General features: G+C 32.8%; 2 protein-coding genes across 2 annotated transcripts; both read right to left on the bottom strand.

Moving 5' to 3' along the window:
- Positions 1-3,411: 3,411 nt before the first annotated feature.
- LOC123314298 (probable RNA-binding protein EIF1AD) lies at positions 3,412-3,880 on the bottom strand. Its single transcript, XM_044899472.1, has one exon. It carries the CDS (start codon positions 3,834-3,836, stop codon positions 3,504-3,506), a length of 333 nt encoding a protein of 110 aa, XP_044755407.1. The 5' UTR covers positions 3,837-3,880; the 3' UTR covers positions 3,412-3,503.
- An 11,894-nt stretch (positions 3,881-15,774) lies between these two features.
- LOC123314289 (probable RNA-binding protein EIF1AD) lies at positions 15,775-16,758 on the bottom strand. The gene is made up of 2 exons (XM_044899462.1): positions 16,731-16,758; positions 15,775-16,280 (listed from the first exon to the last, which is right to left on the bottom strand). Exon 2 carries the CDS (start codon positions 16,276-16,278, stop codon positions 15,781-15,783), a length of 498 nt encoding a protein of 165 aa, XP_044755397.1. The 5' UTR covers positions 16,279-16,280; positions 16,731-16,758; the 3' UTR covers positions 15,775-15,780.
- Between the last annotated feature and the right edge of the window lie 668 nt (positions 16,759-17,426).

The following is a 17,426-nucleotide window of genomic DNA, read 5'->3' as shown; positions in this document are numbered from 1 at the left end:
CAAATTATGCAACAGGTTGAAACACAATTCTAAAATATGGCAAAGCGGAAACATAAGGTATAATGAGAAATTTATTGAGGCCTAATTTATTTGGTCCAAATATTGTTTATTTGATAGAAATGAATATCGTTTTGTTATCTCAGTCTGAACCTTTTTTTCCCAAAAATATATAGTTAATAAATAATCAATTTATTTTTAACATAAAAAAAAAAAATTTATTCTCCACTTGTCGACCAATAGATGGCAAGCTTCCCTATAGGTATTAATATATATGCATTTTAGTTAATAAATTGTTTTCTCAGTGTGGTCATTCTCTCGGACTGAAAGCTTAGGACGTCCTACGTCAGTGTTGGTAAATCAAAGTTACATCCAGAAATACAGACCTGACATTTTCATTCAAACATTTATATTATGAAGATTTTAGGAAGAAAGAGATGACGACTGCATTGGCGTGCATCTGATAGCATGAAATTTTGCGTTTATTCACCATCTTTAGACGATTAAAAATTTCGAAAAGTGTCTTAATTATAGAGTGTTCATTTTTTGAATTATCAAGACCACCACCTTTATGGATATAATTTGAGGAAATTCCTCAGCATCCACTTTATATCATCTTTTTTATATTATATTCATATATTTATATCCAGGAAAAATATGAGTCGACTAGATTCAGATATAACATCGCATTAATTTGCTTCCACTGAATATATTCGATACCATTTGATAAACCATCGATCTCAAAATATTAACATTAGAAAGAGGAGTTTTCAATTAAAAAAGCAGTTCTTTGCTTTTAAGCAATTGCATAGGTATATTTGCATCGTAAAATCCGGTAAAATCTATCGTAACCATCTATTTGTTACAATTCAAAAGTGCATATGTGATGTTCACAAAGGCACAAGTAGAAGTTGGTGAATGATTATGGAATATTTCGGGCATATAATGAGAAGCAGCCAGAGATATGACTTGTTGCAGCTCATTCTGCGGGGAAAGGTTGAGGGCAGAAGAGGGCCTGGTAGACGAAATAAATCGTGGCTAAGGAACTTACGGATATATTTCGACACAACAACAGTAAGCATTTCATGCACGCCATGATAATCACCAATATTGTTAACGAAGAGGCACCATTACAAGAAGAAAAATTATCATGGCAACGACATACATGTGTGCAACCTAACTTGTAGTTATAGAAATTTAAGAAAATATCCCATGGATAACTGACTGCTTGAAAAAAATTAAAGGTTAAGTGCATTAAATGTGTTAGAACACACAAAGTACACCACTTAAAACTGCTTAATATCACTGTGGTTCAATTAATATAGATGATTTAAATAGAGATGACAAATGGTGCGATAAATGCGGCGCTATTACAGAAGACTATTTTGTTTTTCAAAAAACCTTTCGAAGCGTCCTACGTTATTTTTGGCGTGATTGACAAATGAATTTTTTTTTTATGTTTTTCTATGCGCCTAGGCAACCCAACATGTTCACGATGCAACAATTTCAGTTGAAGCTGACTTCGATCGATCTATGTCTAGTAGAATGAAAAGTAATTCTACAAATCACAAATACCTACATATTCAAGTGTCAGTCCCGTTCAAGCTCAGACTTGTCTGAATTTCAAAGTGCCAAGATTGTACAATTTATTTCTTTTTTTAATCTTGGTCGTTTCTTGAAATATTTGTAACTCAGATGTGAAATAATTTTTTCGATTGATAAATAGTGGTCGATAGTAAGAAGAAAATTATATCTGTTATGTTTTTACGAAAATACACAATAAAAAATGTTATAGTAAATTACCATCAGTTCCAAAAGCATGCCGATCTTTTTATAAGCGCACAAAGTTCTTGGGGACCCTTCAAATGAAATGAATCTTTCACCGTTTGCTGCATAAGAATTGTCACAGCCAAAACAAGGAGAGTTGCTATATGAACATTTTTCATTCAGTTTTGAAAAGATGACATTGAAATACAATTCTATACATATCCCATATCCTTCTCATCAAATAATAATTTTTTTCCAAAAACTCCGACTTATGCAGCTGTTTGGTGTGACTGTTGCGAATATCTTATTTATTCTTATCAGTACTAAATGGTCTAAATCGTTTTCTTTCATATTCTTTCTCAACTTATTCGATTCGATTCGGTAAATTTATTTCAGTGTTACATTCTATGTGGCCTGTTTATATTCATAATGTTTTGAAGGTTTATATACATATTAAATGAATATGATTCGTAATTCTTTCCTGTTGGTTAGAAGCGTCCGCTCAGAATTTCGCAACCGCAAGGTACTGAGATCGATCCCGGGCTAGAGAAGGAATTTTCTAGTCCATACTGTTACGGGATGCCATTCACTGTTGGGTTCAAATTAACAGTGCTGTGCCTAAGGTGGCGTAAGGACACAGTAACAAAGCCTACACAGAACACAACTGATTCTCCGAACTCCCACAAGCTTTCGGAGCTTCTTAGGGGTACTTCGGTACCTATAGAGAATCAGGATAATATGAATATATATGATAGCAGAAATCAATAATTGCTCGAGCTTTCGAGATTATTTGTTTAGAATCTCTTCATCAGGAGAACTGAAATTCAATAATACGTTAGTGAAAAAACTATAAATAAATATTATAAAAGGCTTACGAATTTGAAAATATATAAATTAGAGATGAAATAGTGTATAAATATATGGAAGATCATCAACAGTTTATAGATCTTCAATTTTGACTCAGAATTTCACTCGACAATATATAATTTCACAATTAAGATACCTACTGTAATCAGAAATTTCTTGAAATATTGGCATTACCTACTTGGAATCGAAATAAATTGAATAAGAAAAAATGCATCTTAAACCACCTTTCTCTTCTCGCTTGAGCAAGAAAAAAGAATTTACGATTTAGGCCCGGTACTTTCACCTTCGAATAAATTTTATTCGACGAATAATGACGTACCGACATTCGATCTATGACGAATAAACTCTTCTAATTAAGTTTCAATGACAGATTTATTCGATGAATAACACTATCTGAAAGTGAAAAGACTGCATTTTTACTAATCTTACGAATAAGACTTAATAAATGCGAATAAATTTATTTATTCGCACGTGAAAGTACCGGGCCTTAATTGAATATTGCTGCTATCCCACAAATGAAAATCATCACTAAATGAATATATTCGAATTCCGAAAAAATATACTACATATATCCAACAAAGTAGAGGCCTAAAATTTGTTTTGTTCTGGGAGTCCCAGTTTTATTGATTCGCCACTGGTTTACTGATATACTTATTCACATATCGTCAATCTGTTACAAGCTGAGTGCCATGTTCAGTTACAAAACATCGAGCGGCAGTGAAATTTCATAACCTACTTTAGGACGAATTAAAAATTCATATTGAAATGAAAAAATTCAAATTTGGAGATTTTCAGAAAAATTTATTAATTAGCAATTCCTTAATTATATTTACATTCTATACAAGTTTTCGAATAAGTAATTACGAAGGTGGTTACGTTTCACCAACACTATCATCATCGTCACTCTGATCGTTATCACTAGGATCATCTTCACTGGAATCACTGTCACTGTAAATTTCGATCATTGCTTGTACTCTGTTAGTATTCATTGGGATATCATCGTCATTATCATCATCACTCTCCTCCAATTCTTGTTTGTCATAGAACGCAGCAGGCCATATTTTGTCTTCCTTGAAATTCTTTATTTGTTGGGGGATCAAAACTCTAACAATTTCACCTTTGACCTTAACACCTTCGTGAATAGGTTGTATTATGACAAAACTACCACGTTTAACCCACATGTAGTGGCGGTATCTCATTGGCATGGACACAAGAAATCTGGTTTTATCTGCGGTCTCTATTTCGTGTAGATTGTTCCCTTTGCTGGCCGTTATTTTCACTATTTGCTGATTTTCGGCAGGTGGTGAGTAGTCATACACTTCCCTCATGATGTGCTTCCTTGTAGTTGCTCGTGACACAAGTCGTGGCATATCTGAAAATAATTGAAATAACTCTTAGAACAAATCCAGAAAAAAGCAAGATTGTCATCAATAATCTTGATAAAGAGTATTTTGATTTCACAGCAAGCTTTGAAAATCATCTATACAAACAAAATTTCGTCACACATAATTCACAAGCTATTTTACTCGTTCCAGGAAACTAGAAATATGTGATTGCAATCGCGGTATCATAGAAAAATAACCAATATAACAATTCAATTGCAATTGCGGTATCATAGAAAAATAACCAATATAACAATTTAATTGTTTGTGATGAAAGATTTCATAATCATAATTTATTCTAGAACAGATTTTATTCATGAAAATATTTAGTATTTATCTACTACCTACTTTAAGTTATTTGAAAATATATGCCAACCAACAAGAATGAAAGTATCATGAATATTTTATGGTAACTGTTGAAGAAAAAAGCACCAGACAATATTGATTAGATTATATAAATTTCAAATGAACGCTTTCATACTTACTGCAAAATTTTGTTTGTCCAACAAGTTCTCAAAACACAAATTTAAGATTGACCAAAATCACACTCAAGAAAAAATGCTGCACTTCGAAACTTCAAGAGTTATACTGAAGCCAAAGGACTCCGTCCTGCACTTAAATGGTAAGGTATTGTGGAGGGAGAAGAATATTGTGAAAGGGCATTAAAAAGCAATTAGCGGTCAATACGTGGAACTGTCAGAATTAACCCTTTATGTTGAAAGTACCGTAACTTTTCAAGGAATATATTTAAAAGCATTCATGATAACTTTATGCATTATGGCGTGTTTGAAATAAATCATTTTTCTATTCTATGATTCAACATATTATGATAATGGAAAATAAACGACAATATCTTGATCATTTGCGTTCACCGCCCTTCTTTGTATACGAGAGCATCACGAAGCAGTTTATTGTACAGGGTGGGCAAAATCGGTTGTCTATTGAGGGGATCTCGAGAACTATAGCAGCTAGAAGAAAACGGACGGCACATTCCCGAACTCTTTTTTCTTGACTAATCCAAAACTGAAAACAGATCCAGCCTAACGTTCATAGATTTTGAGTTATGAACGAAAATTGAGAAATTGTCATTTTTAATGAAGAGCTTATTTGAACTCGTATGCGAAATCCGTTGTTACATTCTACAGGCACTTTTTTATGAGGAATTCGAATATGATATCAAGAAATTTTTCGAACCAGTCATTTTCGAGATACGAAAGGGATTTCTGATTTTTCAAATGTAAACTATAGTTGAAATTTCATTCATCTTGCTGCAATTTTTTTGCTGTATCATATGTATCATATGTCCCTATTCACATGAATATAACGTAAGAAAACAAATTCAATACTTTTTCCTGCTTTTCGATTCACTCTCGAATTTTCAGTAGGCTGGCGTAACCATAGCGACCGTTGAAAATGCATTATCGTTCGTGAATTCCACATAATCCTATGTGAACTTAACCTTCTGCGATAGGAATCACCAACTGACGAATAATTATTTTTTTTATATATCGATATCAAGATCGATACCTTTTCAATGAGAGTAAAAGACTTTCGTCCGATTATTAAAGAAGAAGATGTATTCAATTATCGTTTTTCTATTTGTGAAAGAATCTTCACGAGACAGTTATATTATAAATCAAATTCATTACAGAAGTAAGATGATGAAAAATAGGTACATCTGTCAACGAACCATCATAAGATGAGAATGCCAAACATCGCGAGAACAAAAACAAACGATAGCAAATTACTCATCGAAATATTTATTCAGCAATCCGTGATTCAAGTCATAGAGGCCCAGGTTCACAAAATATAATGCATATTTAACGGTTGCTATGGCAACCCAGCCTACTTATAATTCAACAGAGAATCGAAAAGCGGGAAAAAGTATTGATTTTTTTTTTACGTTGTATTTATGTGAATAGCAACATATGATACATTTTTGAAATCAGCAAAAAAATTGGAGCAAGATGAAGGAATTTTCAACTATAGTTTACATTTGAAAAATCAGAAATACCTTTGGTATCTCGAAAATGCTTGGATCGAAAAATTTCTTAATATCATTTTCGAATTCCTCATGAAAAAGTGCCTGTAGATTGTAACAACGGATTTCGAATGAGAGTTCGAATAAGCGAGTTATTCAGCTTCATTAAAAATGACAATTTCTCAATTTTCGTTCATAATTCCAAATCTATGACCGTTAGGCTGGATCTATTTTCAGATTAAGAATAGAAAGGAAAACAGAGCTAGAGAATGTGTCATCCGTTTTATTCTAGCTGCTATAGTTCTCGAGATCCCTTCAGTAGACAACGAATTTTGCCCAGCCTGTACAGGGATAGGTTTTCGAACGAGTAGAAGGGTAAGAGAACTCTTCGCTTGTTTCATATTGTTATTGTTCTCTATGAAATCCATTGCTGCTATCACTTCTTGGAAATAATTTTCGAACAATAGAATGAAGTTGTCATTCAATTTATCACACATTGATCGTTCTCCAAGATGAGATTCTAGTTTCGTAGTTGTTGTTGAATTCTTTAAGCCGTCTCTTACATTAGATTAACTTCGATTTTCTCTATATCTCTCTTGAAAATTCTTCATTATTTCACCATACATGTCCTGCTCAAATTGTTGAGTTCATTATCGTTGTAGTGCCATAGTTTTGGTTTTATCTGTTTTCGTTTTGATTAGTGAAATGCACAGTTCTATAATAACAGTTCATTTCTCACAAACTTGTTCAATTCACAGGAATTTATATTGTTAATAGTTTTCAGTTAAGAGCAGATCATGAAAAATAAAGCTTTTGTTTGGATACGGGATCATAATCTGGGAGGCACAATATAAACCGAACTCGATAGTGTTCAAGGCTAAAACCTTGTTTGATTATGGGTAGATTTTCAGCTCGCAAAAGCTTATATTTGTACTAGGTGTCCCTATACCTTATTGTGGAAACTAAAGGAGGTCGTTGAAAAAGTTAAATACAAAACTTGTCTGTAATCGATTGAAATTTTATTTCTTATAACCCACCTTGTCATACCACAATTACCTTAAAATTTGACAAGAAATTCATAAATTCAATTATATACGGGATGTTCTATTCAAAATAAGGAAGTTGATACCAACAGGGAAAAAACGGAGCACCCTGTATTGAGTTGAGTTATAAAAAATAAAAGTTTAATCAAAACAAACAATTTTTGTAATAAACTTTTTCTTCTAGATCCTTTAGTTTCCACAATAAGGTATAGAGACAATTTGAGTCGGACATCCTGTACGTGTAAAATTTTCATCAATTTTATATTTAGTCAGTTCTGCAGATTCTTGATATACCGAATTTATTTTTACACCAACTATTTTACTACATTTACACTATTTTACCTGACATTAGCCCAGTGTTTAATCATCATAAATGCGCATTATTATCGAAGGATTATGTATACATCATGAAATTTCTTCGAATACAAATTCTATGGCAGCCTCAATTCTTGAGGGAAATAAACAATAATCTGACAAGTTTAGAGACCTGTATACAAAAATGGTAGGTACCTAATTATGGTGCAATAAATGTCTGTGAATGTTATCGGATCTGTAATTGAAAGAGGTATGTATATTCTTTTCGGAACCACTCTTCTCTGAATTTCTAGAACTCTGGCCTGTTTGAATAGAATTTAACTGAGATGTTTGTCATCAACATAAGCATATCTTCATTTTTATGTTTTTCACTATGCATAGTTACTTTCTATTCAATTTTTATTATCTGAGAGTTGGAGAAGCCTTCAGTCCAATATCGAATAGCCAAGTCCAAAAGAAGGAACTATAAATACTATAAATACACTTAGCAGATTAACTTATACTCCTTTAATTTATTTTTTAGGTATGGATAACTATGACTGTATATGCATGCTGAACATTCAACTTGGTCCTACTTTGAGTGCATGTGCATTATTATCATTATATTGGCTGGACAACTACCTATATTTTGATGGTAGTGAAATTTTAAATTGTGTTGAAAGGGTGTTTTATACAATTCTTCTTCTTGTTTTACTACAAATCTGAATCTACATCGATGTTATACTCGAGTAAAATAATTATGCACATGCAGATTTGTATATTCATTCGACAAGTCTTAGTGTTGTAAATTATCAAAAAGAAATATTACTACTCATCATATTTTAACAGTTTTTTAGAGCTTCAATGATCCAAGTGAACTTGGATCCTATCTGAAAAAAAAATTTTTTTTCGAAAGTTGCATGTTCAACAACGCTGTAACAAACTACGGCCCGGAAAGCAAAATAATGCTCAAAATAAATAATGTGTGCTGTATAACTCATGGATTTCCAGTTTCTAGGATTGTTCTTGGGTAAAAATTTAACAAATTAAAATATCTCAATAAATTTTTTTGTACTCATACCCCTTGCCTTCTGACACCCTCAGTTGATGAAATGACAATAAGTATTATAGTATTCTTGAAACAACATCAGAAGCCATTGCAAAAATTAAAAGAAATATGAAATATGTCAATTTCAATACCAATAATAATTTGAATAAAATTATTTAGTACGGTATTTTTTATCTACTGTTTTTCTGGAAGATATCAGATATATCAACGTGATCTAGTTGAAAGCAATAATAACCATTCTATTAGAAACTTACAGCAAACGTTTCAACAATAAAATACTATGTAGTTTTGAACCTTTTGAGACTAATTTTTTTTTTGATTCAGCAACAAGTGGCCATCAATCCAACGATATACCTACATCGATTAATGAAAAATGTCAAAAATTTGCTGCCTATATTTCATTACTTATTCTAGGACGAACTGAAAACGACGGGATTTATATTGAAATGAAAAACCTCAAATCTGTAGATTTTAAGGGTAATATTTATTGAAAAGTTCCTAATTTATTTACATTTTTACAATTCAAAATACTAATTGCCAAAGTGATTACGCTTCACCAACACTATCATCGCCGCTTTGATCACTGTCACTGGGATCATATTCACTAGAATCATTGCCACTGGAGATTTCGATTATTGCTTGTACTCTGTTAGTATTCCTTGGGATATCATCGTCGTTATCATCATCACTTTCCTCCAATTCTGGTTTTTCATAGAACGCAGCAGGCCATATTTTGTCTTCCATGAAATACTTTATATGTTGGGTGATCAAAACTCTAACAATTTCACCTTTGACCTTAACACCTTCCTGAATAGGTTGTATTATGACGAAACTACCAGGTTTAACCCACATGTAGTGGCGGTATCTCATTGGCATGGACACAAGAAATCTGGTTTTATCTGCGGTCTCTTCATAATTTCCTGGGATTCTTATCAACAAAAATAAAAAATTCCATGCTCCATCAAGTTTTGCAACTCAGAAAATATTCTAGTTTGACATTTCTTTCGAAAAACACAAAGAAAATCAATTATAATTCAGATAAAACCCGTAATCAGGAAGACACATTGTCACAGGGTATTTCGGATTAGCTGATAAGACCGCCATTTTAACTGAGGTGCACACAAATACTCCTCCATATACTGAGAAAATGTCGTCACTGAATATTATTCATCGCCCAGTGTTGATATGAAATTGCGGTATGGTAGAAAACTGATTGATCCTGGAGTCAATATTGGCTCATACAATTTAATGATTTTTGATGATACATGTCATAAATGGTCTCTCACCTTGACATCAAACCAAAGTGCTTTTTTTCTGAACATTTGAAACAATATTTTTTCTGTAGAAATCGGTACTCATGAAAAGAAATATTTATTTCTGGAGTTTACAGAATGGAAATAAGGAAATGTGAAAATAGTTCGATTCGGTACAACCTTCTAACTTCACAAAATTGAATGAGATGTAAACTAATTAAAAATAGTATGAAATATTGCTAGCGTGAAATCCTCCTTGGATAGGTAGGTACTACAATGAAAGGTAAAATTAGCAACAGAACCGACAAATTTAATTAGAAATGGAAAAGATTGCTTTCAAATAGCGAACAATATATAAAAAATTGAAAATATTGATTTATTATAGTGAGAATAATTGTTACTTACTGCAAAATTTTGGCTTCCAAATAGTCTTTTACGTTCAGGAATTCAAATATTCCAATCTTCAGGGCACACCTAACTTACGGATAGACCGAAAGCACACTCTGGAGAATATTCCGCACTCTGGAACTTAAAAACTTATACTGAAGACAAGGGTACTTTACCCGGCACTTGAGTAGTAAAATATAGTATATACATCATTCAGTTTGAACCAGCATATCAGTTTTCAACGCGAATAAAAATAAGAAAAATGAAAAAATTTAAATCTCAATCAAAGACTTTCCATATATACTCTACGATATTTTAAAATGAATGATGTGGACTTAAACTCAGAAAAAAAATTCTGCCAAATTAACCATTGAGTTTCAGAAAATCCACTTCCCCTGCCGCTTCTTCATGTCTATTATCTTTTCATGGTGTACCTGCATCATAAATGGTTCATTGAGACAGATATCCCCTACCTCTATATAGTATATTATATAAAACACTCGATATACACAGGGCCGCGCCGCCCTCAGGGACAGAATGGGCAAGGCCCAGGGGCGCCGAGTCTATAGGGGCGCCTCAGGCGACCCGGTCGCATAACGGTCTTTCATGGATCATATTCCAGAAATAAATTTCGCACAATTATAATGAAATCCGAAAATTACTTTTTGATAATTAATGCATAAAATAATATGAATCTCGAAAATTTATGAGCCCCTCGTATATTTCTATAGAATAAGAATATGGAAACTTGGTTGTATCTTGCACCCCTTTCGGAAAACAACGATGTGATTGTATTGGAGAATTGAAAATAAAAATCCTTTCAGAAATATCAAAGAAGCCGTCTCGAAACCAAAAAACGATCGGTGATGGGATAACGCTCATAAAAGAGAATGCCGACAAACTTGATAAGTTATATCCTTAATAAGTTGTAATAAAAAAGTGTCCACTACCGTGACAGTTATATTTAGGATTATGATTGGACGGCGGCGCCTTTAATGATTTCGGATATTAGATAAATTTGTGCATTTGCGTCCGACTAGATATTCATTTGATGCTATGAACTTTTTTACACGAGAAGTTTTCTAGTCCAAACTTAAAATTCCGCCCCTGATGCCAAACAGACGTACGTTATTTGCAAGAAAAAGTGCATCGTGAATCCTACTTAGATTTTGAACTGCAAATCGTGATATACACTGAGACTCAATTAAGGTGAATTATAGATTCATCATTCATTCTACTATCGTACTGCCGTAATAACATTAAGATGATATATATTTTTTTAATATTTATGGTGCAGTTCTGATTTAGAATTTCCATGCGTGCCGCAGCCAAATTTCATATAACATATTGTTTTTTCACCACTGAATAAGAATATTTCCTACTGGTTAATAGTGGTGAATTAATAATTTGTGCAACTAGTTGGGAAAAGAATTATTTTTCGTAATGAGGGCAAAAAAACGCGAAATACGAAAAATAGTGTTTCCCAATGTGATTCACACAATATTTTTTCTAATTTTGAATATGATGTTGTTATGAATTCAAATTAAAAGTATGAAAAATGTCCTTAAAAGCTTCTCTCGGAGATTCCTTCAAAATTGTCTAGTGACGGAAATAATTCAATTTTTCACAACGTTAATATGAAAGCAAGTATCGTTTAATCATCAGTTACGAAATATTTTGCGTAACTGGTTGCGAAAAGTGAAACGTTTCAAAACGTCAATGAGTTTCAAAAAGTGTCACTTTGTATGTCAAAATTAGAAAAAAGCCTTGTCGCTGTCAGAATAATTTGAGGAGAGTAATTGTTCATTCAGAATGAATGAGTATACGATTTTCACAAATTGAGTTTCAAACCACGACACGTGTTTCGCTATCACAATAGCATCTTCAGGTGGGTGAATATTGTGTTAGCAAAACATGTGTCGTGGTTTAAAACTCAATTTGTGAAAATCATATAATCTGTGTTGATTTCAACTATGGATTTTAGTCAAGTATCGGCCACATCAATTCAATGAATGAGTATAAGAATCAGAGAATCAGAATGAGTATGAAAATCATTCAGGTCGTTTTTTTCGACAAAAAACACTTGCCGACCTCCTACCTCGTTAGAAAAAAAGAGGATTTGTTTTTATCCGAAGAATACTTACAAATGTCAAAAGAGGAGAAAAAACCATCTTGTTTCTAAAACGGAATGGAAAAACGGAAGTGTGTTGAAAACTTTCAAATTTTTTCAATTTATTGTTATTTACAATGTCAATCTAAGAAATAACAAAAAGGGGCGGATTTATATTATTCGCCCAGGGGCGCATCTTTGGCTAGGCGCGGCCCTGGATATACAGTTTGGCATCAGATGGTGGCCATTTAGGAAGATTCTATCATTCATGAATTCGCAAATTATGCAACAGGTTGAAACACAATTCTAAAATATGGCAAAGCGGAAACATAAGGTATAATGAGAAATTTATTGAGGCCTAATTTATTTGGTCCAAAGATAGTTTATTTGATAGAAATGAATATCGTTTTGTTATCTTAGTCTGAACCTTTTTTTCCCAAAAATATATAGTTAATAAATAATCAATTTATTTTTAACATCAAAAAAAAATTTATTCCCTACTTGTCGACCAATAGATGGCAAGCTTTCCTATAGGTATTAATATATATGCATTTTAGTTAATAAATTGTTTTCTCAGTGTGGTCATTCTCTCGGACTGAAAGCTTAGGACGTCCTACGTCAGTGTTGGTAAATCAAAGTTCCATCCAGAAATACAGACCTGACATTTTCATTCAAACATTTATATTATGAAAATTTTAGGAAGAAAGAGATGACGACTGCATTGGCGTGCTTCTGATAGCATGAAATTTTGCGTTTATTCACCATCTTTAGACGATTAAAAATTTCGAAAAGTTTTATCTTTCCCTTGTTATACGCCAAATTATCTTTCGCCTAATTATTAAGTAGTGTCTTAATTATAGAGTGTTCATTTTTCGAATTATCAAGACCACCACCTTTATGGATATAATTTGAGGAAATTCCTCAGCATCCACTTTATATCATCTTTTTTATATTATATTCATATATTTATATCCAGAAAAAATATGAGTCGACTAGATTCAGATATAACATCGCATTAATTTGCTTCCACTGAATATATTCGATACCATTTGATAAACCATCGATCTCGAAATATTAACATTAGAAAGAGGAGTTTTCAATTAAAAAAGCAGTTCTTTGCTTTTAAGCAATTGCATAGGTATATTTGCATCGTAAAATCCGGTAAAATCTATCGTAACCATCTATTTTTTACAATTCAAAAGTGCATATGTGATGTTCACAAAGGCACAAGTAGAAGTTGGTGAATGATTATGGAATATTTCGGGCATATAATGAGAAGCAGCCAGAGATATGACTTGTTGCAGCTCATTCTGCGGGGAAAGGTTGAGGGCAGAAGAGGGCCTGGTAGACGAAATAAATCGTGGCTAAGGAACTTACGGATATGGTTCGACACAACAACAGTAAGCATTTCATGCACGCCATGATAATCACCAATATTGTTAACGAAGAGGCACCATTACAAGAAGAGAAATTATCATGGCAACGACATTCATGTGTGCAACCTAACTCTTTTGTAGTTATAGAAATTTAAGAAAATATCCCATGGATAACTGACTGCTTGAAAAAAATTAAAGGTTAAGTGCATTAAATGTGTTAGAAGGCACAAAGTACACCACTTAAAACTGCTTAATATCACTGTGGTTCAATTAATATAGATGATTTAAATAGAGATGACAAATGGTGCGATAAATGCGGCGATATTACAGAAGACTATTTTGTTTTTCAGAAAACCTTTCGAAGCGTCCTACGTTATTTTTGGCGTGATTGACAAATGAATTTTTTTTTTATGTTTTTCTATGCGCCTAGGCAACCCAACATGTTCACGATGCAACAATTTCAGTTGAAGCTGACTTCGATCGATCTAGGTCTAGTAGAATGAAAAGTAATTCTACAAATCACAAATACCTACATATTCAAGTGTCAGTCCCGTTCAAGCTCAGACTTGTCTGAATTTCAAAGTGCCAAGATTGTACAATTTATTTCTTTTTTTACTCTTGGTCGTTTCTTGAAATATTTGTAACTCAGATGTGAAATAATTTTTTCGATTGATAAATAGTGGTCGATAGTAAGAAGAAAATTATATCTGTTATGTTTTCACGAAAATACACAATAAAAAATGTTATAGTAAATTACCATCAGTTCCAAAAGCATGCCGATCTTTTTATAAGCGCACAAAGTTCTTGGGGACCCTTCAAATGAAATGAATCTTTCACCGTTTGCTGCATAAGAATTGTCACAGCCAAAACAAGGAGAGTTGCTATATGAACATTTTTCATTCAGTTTTGAAAAGATGACATTGAAATACAATTCTACACATATCCCATATCCTTCTCATCAAATAATAATTTTTTTCCAAAAACTCCGACTTATGCAGCTGTTTGGTGTGACTGTTGCGAATATCTTATTTATTTTTATCAGTACTAAATGGTCTAAATCGTTTTCTTCCATATTCTTTCTCAACTTATTCGATTCGGTAAATTTATTTCAGTGTTACATTCTATGTGGCCTGTTTATATTCATAATGTTTTGAAGGTTTATATACATATTAAATGAATATGATTCGTAATTCTTTCCTGTTGGTTAGAAGCGTCCGCTCAGAATTTCGCAACCGCAAGGTACTGAGATCGATCCCGGGCTAGAGAAGGAATTTTCTAGTCCATACTGTTACGGGATGCCATTCACTGTTGGGTTCAAATTAACAGTGCTGTGCCTAAGGTGGCGTAAGGACACAGTAACAAAGCCTACACAGAACACAACTGATTCTCCGAACTCCCACAAGCTTTCGGAGCTTCTTAGGGGTACTTCGGTACCTATAGAGAATCAGGATAATATGAATATATATGATAGCAGAAATCAATAATTAAATCGTGAACTCTTTTTTCTTGCTCGAGCTTTCAAGATTATTTGTTTAGAATCTCTTCATCAGGAGAACTGAAATTCAATAATACGTTAGTGAAAAAACTATAAATAAATATTATAAAAGGCTTACGAATTTGAAAATATATAAATTAGAGATGAAATAGTGTATAAATATATGGAAGATCATCAACAGTTTATAGATCTTCAATTTTGACTCAGAATTTCACTCGACAATATATAATTTCACAATTAAGATACCTACTGTAATCAGAAATTTCTTGAAATATTGGCATTACCTACTTGGAATCGAAATAAATTGAATAAGAAAAAATGCATCTTAAACCACCTTTCTCTTCTCGCTTGAGCAAGAAAAAAGAATTTACGATTTAATTGAATATTGCTGCTATCCCACAAATGAAAATCATCACTAAATGAATATATTCGAATTCCGAAAAAATATACTACATATATCCAACAAAGTAGAGGCCTAAAATTTGTTTTGTTCTGGGAGTCCCAGTTTTATTGATTCGCCACTGGTTTACTGATATACTTATTCACATATCGTCAATCTGTTACAAGCTGAGTGCCATGTTCAGTTACAAAACATCGAGCGGCAGTGAAATTTCATAACCTACTTTAGGAAGAATTAAAAATTCATATTGAAATGAAAGAATTCAAATTTGGAGATTTTCAGAAAAATTTATTAATCAGCAATTCCTTAATTATATTTACATTCTATACAGGTTTTCGAATAAGTAATTACGAAGGTGGTTACGTTTCACCAACACTATCATCATCGTCACTCTGATCGTTATCACTAGGATCATCTTCACTGGAATCACTGTCACTGTAAATTTCGATCATTGCTTGTACTCTGTTAGTATTCATTGGGATATCATCGTCATTATCATCATCACTCTCCTCCAATTCTTGTTTGTCATAGAACGCAGCAGGCCATATTTTGTCTTCCTTGAAATTCTTTATTTGTTGGGGGATCAAAACTCTAACAATTTCACCTTTGACCTTAACACCTTCGTGAATAGGTTGTATTATGACAAAACTACCACGTTTAACCCACATGTAGTGGCGGTATCTCATTGGCATGGACACAAGAAATCTGGTTTTATCTGCGGTCTCTATTTCGTGTAGATTGTTCCCTTTGCTTGCCGTTATTTTCACTATTTGCTGATTTTCGGCAGGTGGTGAGTAGTCATACACTTCCCTCATGATGTGCTTCCTTGTAGTTGCTCGTGACACAAGTCGTGGCATATCTGAAAATAATTGAAATAACTCTTAGAACAAATCCAGAAAAAAGCAAGATTGTCATCAATAATCTTGATAAAGAGTATTTTGATTTCACAGCAAGCTTTGAAAATCATCTATACAAACAAAATTCCGTCACACATAATTCACAAGCTATTTTACTCGTTCCAGGAAACTAGAAATATGTGATTGCAATCGCGGTATCATAGAAAAATAACCAATATAACAATTTAATTGTTTGTGATGAAAGATTTCATAATCATAATTTATTCTAGAACAGATTTTATTCATGAAAATATTTAGTATTTATCTACTACCTACTTTGAGTTATTTGAAAATATATGCCAACCAACAAGAATGAAAGTATCATGAATATTTTATGGTAACTGTTGAAGAAAAATGCACCAGACAATATTGATTAGATTATATAAATTTCAAATGAACGCTTTCATACTTACTGCAAAATTTTGTTTGTCCAACAAGTTCTCAAAATACAAATTTAAGATTGACCGAAATCACACTCAAGAAAAAATGCTGCACTTCGAAACTTCAAGAGATATACTGAAGCCAAAGGACTCCGTCCTGCACTTAAATGGTAAGGTATTGTGGAGGGAGAAGAATATTGTGAAAGGGCATTAAAAAGCAATTAGCGGTCAATACGTGGAACTGTCAGAATTAACCCTTTATGTTGAAAGTACCGTAACTTTTCAAGGAATATATTTAAAAGCATTCATGATAACTTTATGCATTATGGCGTGTTTGAAATAAATCATTTTTCTATTCTATGATTCAACATATTATGATAATGGAAAATAAATGACAATATCTTGATCATTTGCGTTCACCGCCCTTCTTTGTATACGAGACCATCACGAAGCAGTTTATTGTACAGGGTGGGCAAAATCGGTTGTCTATTGAGGGGATCTCGAGAACTATAGCAGCTAAAAGAAAACGGACGCCACATTCCCGAGCTCTTTTTTCTTGACTAATCCAAAACTGAAAACAGATCCAGCCTAACGTTCATAGATTTTGAGTTATGAACGAAAATTGAGAAATTGTCACTTTTAATGAAGCGCTTATTTGAACTCGTATGCGAAATCCGTTGTTACATTCTACAGGCACTTTTTTATGAGGAATTCGAATATGATATCAAA

Source organism: Coccinella septempunctata, chromosome 5 (assembly GCF_907165205.1).
Source record: "Coccinella septempunctata chromosome 5, icCocSept1.1, whole genome shotgun sequence".
NCBI lineage: Eukaryota > Metazoa > Arthropoda > Insecta > Coleoptera > Coccinellidae > Coccinella > Coccinella septempunctata.
The sequence above is the reverse complement of the archived record's forward strand: the minus strand, read 5'-3'. Positions and strand labels throughout refer to the sequence as shown.

Excerpts from the sequence above, each read along its gene's own strand:
- LOC123314298 (XM_044899472.1), bottom strand. The coding sequence starts at position 3,836 with ATGCCAATGAGATACCGCCACTACATGTGGGTTAAACGTGGTAGTTTT.
- LOC123314289 (XM_044899462.1), bottom strand. The coding sequence starts at position 16,278 with ATGCCACGACTTGTGTCACGAGCAACTACAAGGAAGCACATCATGAGG.